At 43.7% G+C, this 11,816-nt stretch overlaps 1 protein-coding gene and 1 pseudogene across 1 annotated transcript in view; one reads left to right on the top strand and one right to left on the bottom strand.

Moving 5' to 3' along the window:
- Positions 1-767: 767 nt before the first annotated feature.
- AGXT (alanine--glyoxylate aminotransferase) overlaps positions 768-11,816 on the top strand; it is a 103,075-nt gene continuing 92,026 nt past the window's right edge. The window contains exon 1 of the mRNA XM_063915777.1: positions 768-1,046. Coding sequence (XP_063771847.1) covers positions 813-1,046 — 234 coding nt within the window. The 5' untranslated portion in view covers positions 768-812. The remainder of the gene's footprint in view (positions 1,047-11,816) is intronic.
- On the bottom strand, positions 6,072-6,191 carry LOC134912534 (5S ribosomal RNA; annotated as a pseudogene).

The raw sequence follows: 11,816 nt of genomic DNA, 5'->3' as shown, positions 1-11,816 counted from the left end.
TCGGTAAACCTTGTTGAGAAGTAGGGCTAGGTAAATTATATAGGAGGTGCTGCATCTTATGGGTGTGTTGTGTGAGCGTTGTGGGTGTGCCGCTGAAAGTGTTGCTAACACAGATGCTTCAACACTCACATTGGAGAACCATCAGGCGCACCATGGGAACTTGCAGCAGCCGCTGCGACTGATGTGACTGGTGGTGGTATTTGGGAGTCTATAAGCGTGGGTGTCTCAGTCCAAAACGCCTCCACACCAGGGCTTTGCAGCAACATAAAGGCGCAGACGATACAGCTACAACAATACAGGAGAAGTTGCGTCCGACCCAGAATCAGCCCCTTTGAGTCATGAGAAGATTTTGCAGTTTATTATTCAGGATCTAGATGTACAATCTGTCATTAAACAGATATTTTGCCAAGACAGCAATTTTGGGAGATTGACGTAGGATTTAGAAGGACCTGTGTGTAATGAATAACTGCTTATATGTGTGGTGAGGTAGCTGTTATCTATTACCTAGCTAAAACAAGTGTTCAGCGCTTCACAATCAGTACTACAGTGCTCTCTCTAATGTTTGTGTGATTACACATTTGGTGTTCTCAGCCTGCAAGATAGTTTGTCAACAAGAAAGAGGTGTAATGTCCCTGGTGTTATAGGGCACAGGTCAGACACCTGTGACCCTGGTGCTGGAGGGAGTGGTGCTAACTGGCAAATCATGGTGAGGGAGGGAGGAGAGTAAATAGTATTGAAATGAAGCTGACACAGAGATTGGGTTAAGGTTCAGAGTTAGTCATCCACTATTGTCCAGTGAGGGGTTAATAAAGATGCAAGGGACAGTGAGCCGGAGTATATCCTGCGCCATACGCTGTGCTGCCAGGCTATCAGCATCTGTCAGGATGTCCTCCCAAGTAACTGTGCCCCAGTCCCCAGCCCTTCTGCAGCCTCTCCATGTCCCCCATCGTCTAATGCTGGGACCTGGCCCCTCCAATGTACCTCCACGGATACAGGCAGCTGGGGGTCTGCAGCTGATTGGCCACATGCACCCCGAAATGTTCAAGGTGAGTGAGTAACTTACTAGTGATTAGACAGTGCATTGCCCTACTTGTGTCTGATACAGTGACTATTTAAAAACAGCTTTTTACTATATGAAATCTTACATTGCTAAGTTATATACGTAGCTGGCTATAGTATCTCTTAGCATACAGCAGGTACATACTGTATAGCAGGCATTACAAACCTCAGTCCTTAAGATACACAAACAGTCCAGGTTTTAGTGATATCCATGCTTGAGAACAGGTGACTTAATTAGTACCTCAGCTATTTTGATCTAACCATCTGTGCTGAAGCCTGGGTATCACTAAAGCCTGCACTGTTAGCGTGCCTTGAGGACCAAGGTTGAGAATGCCTGCTGTATATAACTGGGTGTGCAAACAATAAATTACAAGGACGGTGGTCCTATCTATCATTATTGTGTGTGAGAGAACAGGGTCTTTGTCAGTGGGGAGTTGGAGGTTATGCTCTTTCTTGCCCAGTTCTGTTATCCATAGACTTGAATATGGCTGAAAATTCCTTAACAGGAAAAACAAATAAATGTGTTCGACACCAGTGGTTCTCAACCTCAGTCCTCAAGTACCCCCAACAGTTCATGTTTTCCAGGTCACCTAGCAGTTGAACAGGTGTATTCATTACTCACTGACACATTTTAAAAGACCCACAGGTGGAGCAAATTATTTCACTTGCAATCCTGGGAGGAGACCTGGAAAACATGAACTGTTGGGGGTACTTGAGGACCGCGGTTGAGAACCACTGTTCTAGAGCACAGATTCTCAAACTCGGTCCTCAGGACCCCACACAGTGCAGGTCACCCAGCAGGTGCACAGGTGTATTAATTACTCGCTGACACATTTTAAAAGGTCTACAGGTGGAGCTAATTATATCACTTGTGATTCTGTGAGGAGACCTGCAAAACATGCACTGTGTGGGGTCCTGAGGACCAAGTTTGAGAACCTGTGTTCCAGAGGAGGGTGACTGTACTACTGCATACCTCATAACGTGACCCTCTCAAGGAGGGACAGTATGCTCTGCTCCTGGACTTCTCTCTCAATTTATAGTTACCATCACCTGTAGTGAAACACCTTTCTTATCCATTTACCTGTTCAAAACAGGTGCCAGCAATCATACATTAAGAGAAAAGTCCAGGAGCAGAGCATTTTGTCCCTCCTGGAGAGGGTCATGTTGGGAGGTATGCTATTGTACCTGCCCTCCAGGGGCAGAACAGCTATTTAAGCTCAATAGTATACCCCTCACTGCATGATACATTACAGCAGGCGTTTTACTGTTCTCAAAATGCTCCTTTTATTAAATAGAGTCCAGGCCTGGCCAACCTGTGGCTCTCCAGCTGTTGTGAAACTACAAATCCCAGTATGCCCTGTCACAGTTTTGCTATTATGGGAATGTTAAAACTGTGGCAGGGCATGCTGGGGTCTGTAGTTTCACAACAGCTAGAGCGCCACAGATTGGCCAGGACTAAAATAGACCATATTATCCTTGCTGTAATGATAAAGAGCACAGTATTGTATCACAGCTGAATCTCCATGTACATGCTCGTTGATGAAGAACTTGTGTCCCATTTATGAAGTTTAAGGCCCTTGAGTGATTTTATTATCTCAGTTCTCATTTTTTAATTTTACTTTTTATTTTGTTCTGCTTAAAAAAAATGAGTGGAGCCAGTCCTATAGCAGAGACAATGAGGCTCTGAGGTGTCTTCTGAGGGATGATAGTCTATGTAAGCAGGCAGAGTGTGGCTGACAGGTCACTCTGCAGGCTAGGCATGTAGCATTGCATTGTCCATTTGTTACTTCATATACACCACTCTAATCACAGTAGCTCAAATGTAGCCAAATCAGCTTTTTCACCTGTACGAGATCACATTAGGACACTGCCTTACTGACATGGGAGGAGCTTTAGCAGTCAGTAATGGTGTGGTGGTAATTCTTTCTAACAGTTGCTTCTAACACTGAACAATGCATAGAGCTATATATACAGTTGTGCTCATAAGTTTACATACCCTAGCAGAATTTGTGATTTCCTGGCCATTTGTCAGAGAATATGAATGATAACTCACAAACTTTTCTTTCACTCGTGGTTAGTGGTTGGGTGATGCCATTTATTGTCAAACAACTGTGTTTACTCTTTTTACATCATAATGACAACAGAAACTACCCAAATGACCCTGATCAAAAGTTTACATACCCCAGTTCTTAATACCGTGTATTGTCCCTTTAACATCAATGACAGCTTGAAGTCTTTTGTGGTAGTTGTGGATGAGGCTCTTTATTTTCTCAGATGGTAAAGCTGCCCATTCTTCTTGGCAAAAAGCCTCCAGTTCCTGAACTTCCTGTAAATTCTTGGGCTGTCTTGCATGAACTGCACGTTTGAGATCCCCCCAGAGTGGCTCAATGATATTGAGGTCAGGAGACTGAGATGGCCACTTCAGAACCTTCACTTTATTCTGCTGTAGCCAATGACAGGTCGAATTGGCCTTGTGTTTTAGATCATTGTCATGTTGGAACTACGCCCCATGCGCAGCTTCCGGGCTGATGAGTGCAAGTTTTCCTCCAGTATTTTCTGATAACATGCTGCATTCATCTTGCCATCAATTTTGACCAAGTTTCCAGTGTCTTTGTAGCTCACACATCCCCAAAACATCAGCGATCCACCTCCGTGTTTCACAGTAGGAATGGTGTACCTTTCATCATAGGTCTTGTTGACTCCTCTCCAAATGTAACGTTTATGGTTGTGGGCAAAAAGTTAAATTTTGGTCTCATCACTCCAAATGACTTTGTTCCAGAAGTTTTGAGGCTTGTCTCTGTGCTGTTTGAAGTATTGTAAGCGGGATGCTTTGTGTCATTTGCGTAGTAATGTCTTTCTTCTGGCGACTTGACCATGCAGCCCATTTTTCTTCAAATGCCTCCTTATTGTGAATCTTGAAACAACCACACCACTTTTTTTCAGAGAGTCCTGTATTTCAGCTGTACTTATTTGTGGATTTTTCTTTGCATCCCAAACAATTTTCCTGGCAGCTGTGGCTGAAATTTTTGTTGGTCTACCTGACCGTGATTTGGTTTCCACAGAATCCCTCATTTTCCACTTCTTAATTAGAGTTTGAACACTGCTGATTGGCATTCTCAATTGCTTAGATATCTTTTTATATCCCTTTCCTGTTTTATACAGTTCAATTACCTTTTCACGCAGATCCTTTGACAATTCTTTTGCTTTCCCCATGACTCAGAATCCAGACACGTCAGTGCAGCACTGGATGAAAGATGCAAGGGTCTTTCAGGAGTCCAGAAACTCACTGACCTTTTATACACACACACTGATTACAAGCAAACAGATCACAGGTGAGGATGGTTACCTTTAGTAGCCATTCAAACCCGTTTGTGTCAACTTGTGTGCATGTTATCAGGCCAAAATCTCCAGGGTATGTAAACTTTTGATCAGGGTCATTTGGGTAGTTTCTGTTGTCATTATGATTTAAAAAGAGTAAACACAGTTGTTTGACAATAAATGGCATCACCCAACCACTAACCATGAGTGAAAGAAAAGTTTGTGAGTTATCATTCATATTCTCTGACAAATGGCCAGAAAATCACAAATTCTGCTAGGGTATGTAAACTTATGAGCACAACTGTATGAACAGTATTTATACACAGTCTATGTATGTGTGTGTGTGTGTGTGTGTGTGTGTGTGTGTGTGTGTGTGTGTGTGTGTGTGTGTGTGTGTGTGTATATATATATATATATATATATATATATATATATATAAAGAAAAGAGAGAATATTGCGCCACTTGTGTACAACAATAATAAACAATTTAGTAATCGAAGGTATGAATATACCTGAAATTAAATGACACTCCCTAGAGGCTCATGCAGGGTGTCAGCTGTCCCCCCAAAAACAGGGATGGTGGTTCCCTGTAGCAAATTTAATAGCACACAGGGGGGGGATATAGCGACCAGTGGTGTCTAAGCGAGATGCAGTAAAAATAGTTGGATAAAAATATATAATATATAATATTTGTGCTAAAAGAATAATCAGAAAGGGTGGATCTATATAAAAAAATTATTAAGTACAATTTTAAGACATAAAAATTGAATTAAGATAAAATTTGAGCAGAAAAAACTTTTTAAAAATTGGGATAAAAACAATATACACAATACAATATAATACCAGTTAAAAAATAAAAAGATTTTAGCTTAACTTGGTATGAGGTCACTGCCAGGTTGCCCAACGCGTTTCGTCATTCAGACTTCATCAAGGGGTAAAGGTAAAATGGGACCAGGCTTCTATTTATACCAGTACTAATCTTATAGTGATTGTGACATCACTTCCTGTTAGTTTGACCATGGTGATGTAAAACAGACTAAGAGCATTTAGTTACAATTAATCAATAGTCTTATTTCGTAGTATATATGTATATGATGTAAAAACAGTGTTTAGAAAGCAGGTTTGATGTATGAGAGCTTTGAAAAACTCTCATAAAGATGCACCGGCGGATCTTCCGCCCCACTTCCGGTTTTCTGTTGTCGCGTCACTTCCGGGACGCGACCGCGCATGCGCCCGCGGCTTCCACTAATTCTTATAGACCAGCAGCACTTATGCAGACTTCTCCCAGGGAATTCATTGCGGCGGCCATCTTTGTATAGATTTTTACATAGACTTCTTCATACGGCGGCCATGCTTATGAAGTTCATGTCCAGGGACATTACTGTTGATCCTCCGGTTTGTTAGACATAAAAATAGATCAGAAAAGGGGTTAATCAGTAGATAAATTTTATCAGGCTGGTGACAATAAGTTTTTGATCAAATAGACCACTATGGAATAGATATTAAATAAATAAATGGTTGCATGGATATGAATGTGAATATATTACCATTAAGGTGCAAGGTGCAAAATAAATTTTAAAGTGCATAGTTCAAGATTCTTACGCATATGAATAATATAAGGTGCAGATATATGAATCATTAATGGTACAGCAGTGATCATTATGACATGCTCATGTAGGCTTTTATAATCAGTTTGGTTACAGTACCTGATCTTCCCAGGTGGTCTCCCTGGTCTGGTACTGATCAGGCCCGACACTGCTTTGCTTCCAAGATCGGGCGAGATTGGGCCTTTCCAGTGTGGTTTGACTGTAATAATTAATACTTACCATACATGTGTCATAATTCTACCGTCACTATGAACATAAACATAAAGTGATGTGGAGTTTAAAAGAATCTCTGTGCACTGATGCTAATACAAATATTGACATCATTCAGTAGACCTATAGACTATGATACTGAACCCCTTCATAAATTCAGTAAGTTAAGGAACCGTCATTGGTAACCTGCAACCTATCTTTGTTTGTTTAGGGTTTGACAAACATTGCTTCAGACTACAGAACACTGAAACCGACCAAAAACAGCCTGTACTTTATAGTGCAAACACTATTCAGGTTATGTACACGTTTGACCTGGGTTGGTATCGATATCCCGGCACACTGGATGCTGACAGTTAGAATGCTGACAGCGGCATCCAGACAGATTTTATAAAGTAGAAGAAAATATATACAAGATATATATTCAGGCGCTGTTAGTTTGTGGTTTCTCCAAGCGGCTGTAATAAATGAGGGATAGTCAGTCCCCCTGAAATTATGGGATGCAGACAAAAGAGCAAAACAGCGCTTTGACACACTTGTGAATACTGATGTAAATTAGCAGATTTAATATGGCAGAATCAAGATACACATTTTAAAAACAATTCATAAATGCAGAAAGGTTAAAAATTAGACACACAGTATATAGCAACAGTCTCATGTTGAAAGACCCATCATGAAAAGCCAGTGGATTGAATCCAGATAACAAGTCACCTTATGACTGACTGGTTGGCATGCGGACAGTCAGACATATCATATAAGTAATCCAGCTGAATATGTTTTACCAGTCTGTCTTCCAATATGCGTGGTTCCAATTGTGTTGGCTCGTGTGTTTTGCAGTATTGTATGAACAACTCGCATTTAGATACAGATGGTACTGTATATAAAACAGGTGATATTACAGATATCTTCTGTTTACTTCTGAAAGCCACTGTCCCCATAGTCTTCTCCGATTTAAAAGTTCAGTGCTTTTTAGAGATTGTGTTTGATGGCTAATGGCATCTTCAGATGGCGACAGCAGGGTCTTCCCAATGGAAACAGCTGTCAGGGTCCAAAGAAGAAGGATCTTTTTAGAACTCTCTGCTCCATCCGACTCTTGTCGTGTACTGCTGGCACCGATGCCCTGGCATTGCAATGGCGCTAACACAGGCTAGGAGGACATCTGATTATCGGAGCAGCTGATCTGGTATGAATACATTGATAAATTGTTCCTAAACACATCCCTATAAGACATAGGAGTTATTAAATCAAATCTGCGTTGAGTAATAAATATACCCCAAAGTGAGACTTGGAGACAGATTTAAAACAGCTCTAGTAATAAATGCTAAGCAAGACTAGGCAAGTATTTATTTCTATTGCCATTGTAAATCTGTCCATCAAAGCCACAGATGATCACCAGCTTTGACAACTTGATGTTTATAAAATATAGCCTATAGTAAAAGAAGTCACACCTTGATGTTTTCATATGACCTTTGCTTTCACATGTCTGTGATCGCACTTAGGTATACTCTTATCATTAGCCAGATCAGTCTCTGTAGGCAGGAAAGCGTCTAGATTCTCTTCGTGCAGAGGACCTTTCCCATAACCCCCTGGGTCCATGTCACAATCTATTTGGAATAGAAAAGTGTGGCAAGCGGAGCGAGACACCGAGCCCTATGCGTGGCGAGCGAAGCGAACCCGCGAGAGTCCAGTGCTGCATAGAAAAAAAAAATACCCCAAACGATCGGAGAACAAAGAAAACATTTAGGAGCTGTAAGGGCGGAACTTCTCTCCTGCCCTCTCGTTTTGTCACGTCCAGGTCCTTTGCACGAAGGCAACATAGACACAACCCACCCGCCTATAATGCCTAGCATGTATGTCAAACCTTTATTATTTTATCAGCAAAGAAGAAAGAATTATTGGGAATAAGTAAAAGCAAGATGGTGATGTGAGTAGAGTGGGGGAAGGTTTCCCAGGGAAACATAATCATCTCATAGTGGTATTACTTGTGTAGGGCAGTGTCACTATAATCTACTCTGGAACAAGAGGTTGGGTATTGGATCCTGACAGTCAGGATGCCAGAGGTCAGAATACAGACACATTTAGGTATGTAGGCTAACCCTACCCCTTACCCTAACCCGCCCTACCCACAGCCTAACCCTAATCGTCCCGCAACCTATCCCTAAACCCCTCCCCAGCAGCCTAACCGTAACCTTCCCATCCCGCAACCTAACCCTAACCTTCCCTCCCATCCCGCAGCCTAACCCTAACCTTCCCTCCCATCCCGCAGCCTAACCCTAACCTTCCCTCCCATCCCGCAGCCTAACCCTAACCTTCCCTCCCATCCCGCAGCCTAACCCTAATCATCTTGCAGCCTATCCCTAAACCCCTTCCCAGTAGCCTAACCCTAACCTTCCCTCCCCGTCAGCCTAACACTAACCTTCCCTCCCATCCTGCAGCCTAACCCTAACCTTCCCTCCCATCCCGCAGCCTAACCCTAACCTTCCCTCCCATCCCGCAGCCTAACCCTAACCTTCCCTCCCATCCCGCAGCCTAACCCTAACCTTCCCTCCCATCCCGCAGCCTAACCCTAATCATCTTGCAGCCTATCCCTAAACCCCTTCCCAGTAGCCTAACCCTAACCTTCCCTCCCCGTCAGCCTAACACTAACCTTCCCTCCCATCCTGCAGCCTAACCCTAATCTTCTCTCCCATCCTGCAGCCTAACCCTAATCTTCCCTCCCATCCCGCAGCCTAACCTTCCCTCCCATCCCGCAGACTATCCCTAATTCTCCCCCACCTTCTGAATGCTAACCCTAACCCTCCCCCTCAGATTTACATTTGGGATTATGACAGTCGGGATTCTGACGTCGGGATTCTCAGTGGTGTTGGGATTCTGATGCCGATTCTGACCGCTGGCATCCTGATTGTAGGGATGCCAACTACATCCTGAGACAAGGACACTTTAGGTACAGAAAGAATGTTTGGTGGGACATATTGGTTTGGTGAGCTTGAGGAGCCATCGGTTGTGTGTGTACAGGTTGCAATAAAGCAAATCTGACCATTTCTAGATATAAAATATAACCATACACTGCTTCAAACACCAAAAAAAACAAAACCAAAAAACAACCTACTGTATAACGTTACGTACAGTAAGATAACTTACAAACTGCAAAAGTATAAACCCGATGCCTTTTTTGTGCACTGATTCTAGGCAAGCCGCATGCAGTGCCGGTGTTCACATGGTTGAGCAATTCTTGGCATCTTGCGACAATTCCAAAATAACTCTTACAGCACATGCGTTACACAATGGCGCTGTTGCCATAGAGATGTGCAGTATCAGAAATACAGTATGCAGTATGCAGAAAAATGTTGGCCGCTCCTGGGGCGGTGACTGGGAGGTGGCTACTAGTGCATGCCAAAATGGTCTGTTCAATGGGCGTATAATGGGAGTGTCAATGCAAGCAGCTGCGTTTCCAGATGCACACCTGCAGGCATAGGAGGCCATAGTCAGACGAAGACACTGCACCTGTGCTGCAAGTTTGAATGGTGGTATGTAAGGATGCACCAATCGGTATTACTGCATGTACAGCATAGGTGTGTGCAGGGGGGGTGCCTGGTGCGCACAGGCACCCCCTAATGTCTGGCACCCCGATCTCACATGGCTGATGCAGCGATTGCCGAGCAGGCTGATTACTGTCCCCTCTGCGTTGCACCCTGTCAGGACTGCATTACTGACCGGACGCCTGGGTTAATCAAGGGTGCCACTGCCACCGGCTTTCAAACTCCTGGCTCCACCTCTATGTACAAAAACAGCGTGATGTGACGTAATGACATCATGCAGCTCGCACGCCCACCCGTCACACCAGCCACATATACACCTCTCTCCTTCTATGCTATGCCAACACCAGCCACTGATGAGGAGCAGCATGCAGCCAGCGTTTCTCTTAGAAAGACAAATTCAATACTGGCAGGCGGTCGGCAGCAACATTGACACGTCACTCGTTTTTCCAGCAGCAGCAGTACTAGTCTGCAACTGTCAGTGTCAGTGAGTGACTGACTTGTAAGTAAGCTTCAGCAGCTTGCAGGGGAAAGAGAGGGGGAGCCAGACCAGGCTGAGGAGGAGCAGTGTAATTGCAGTGAGTGCCATCAGGGGTGTTTGTTTGGTGCACACCACAACATCTGACAATGTATCTGCTTTATTAGGATTGGTACAAGGGTGGATATTTTATATGCGTTGACCATCAATAGATGTTGCTAGACACGCCCAAAAGGCGGTACTAGACACACCCCTCCAGCGGTGCACCCCCTAATAAAATGTGCTGCGCACGCCAGTGATGTACAGGCGCTGAAAGCGGGAGCCTCAGTCACTGCCCATTTAGCTGCATGGATGTATACAAGGGAAGGAGTTTGTAGTGGAATTTGGATAAAGTTGCAGATGGGTGACCTCAAATAGATGCTGCTGCATGAGCATTTATGTCCACTGCTGAATCAGGCCTTTGGTGTTATAGTGAAGTGCATGGATTGGGTAGCAAGGTGGTGGTGCTTGCCAGCAGCGCTGAATAGGCAGAATAAGGGTGTGACTTGGTAACTGCAGATTGGTTGCACTGGTGCTCAATATTGAATTTCATGGGATGTAATTATTTGAACAGATTAGCAGTTGGAGAGGGAACATTTACATGGCATTCCCTGCCTTGGAGCACAGCCCTTTCCTCCTCACAAAGGGACTGGTATTCTGCACCTACACTGCAGTGAGGGAGATCAGAGTCCATTATACGTACAGGTATAACGGAGGATTTTTCACCTTCCAGTTGTTTTTCAGTGGAAAAGCGCACATTGAACAATTAAATTAAAGGCCTCAAACACACAAAAGTGCAACATGTCATACTTCCAAACTTCCCAATTTTGGAAAGCTGCCACGCGATCAAGATGCTCAACCTGATTTGCGATGGGGGTGGGAAAAGCTACGCTCCCACTGGAGAGAAAAAATGCTCCTGCCAGGGGCGTGGCCACGCTTACCTGGTACATTGCCACCTTCCAGTGTATTCATGGGTATGCCCAATCACACTTTGGACCCCTCCAATGTTGGAAAAGTATCGCTTAGGAGACAAACAAGTGCACCATGAGAGCAGATTTACTATGTGTTAATGTATAGAAAATGTAAATGTATGCAATGCACTGAGCTACCTGGCACAGAAAGGGCATACCATTAGTAGCATCTATTATTTATAAAGTGGCGATGTATGGATTTATGATCCAAACACTTTTCTTATATGACACACATAACAGAGAAGCTAAATCTGACTCTGCACAAATGACTCATAAAGTAGCAGAAGAAGTTCTTCTGATGAACAATTGTAGCTGAGGAAAGTGTAAGGCAGAAAAATACAATAATAAAGCAGACATTGGCGACTGCATGTTGGTCAGCTTCCAGAGATGTGCTACAGCGTGACTGAGGACTGACAAAGTAAGTGTAGGCATGCTGCTATCACCAAGGAGGCCACGGAGACCACTGATGTAGGAACTCAGCCACCAATCAGTGATCCAGTCATCAGAGCTATTATAGAAGGTGGCACAGTGTTAATCCTATGTGGATAAGCGGTCTGGTGATTCATCTCTGGGGGACCATTGGACTTAAGGAAACCGTTCA

This window comes from Pseudophryne corroboree, chromosome 4 (assembly GCF_028390025.1).
Source record: "Pseudophryne corroboree isolate aPseCor3 chromosome 4, aPseCor3.hap2, whole genome shotgun sequence".
NCBI lineage: Eukaryota > Metazoa > Chordata > Amphibia > Anura > Myobatrachidae > Pseudophryne > Pseudophryne corroboree.
The sequence above is the reverse complement of the archived record's forward strand: the minus strand, read 5'-3'. Positions and strand labels throughout refer to the sequence as shown.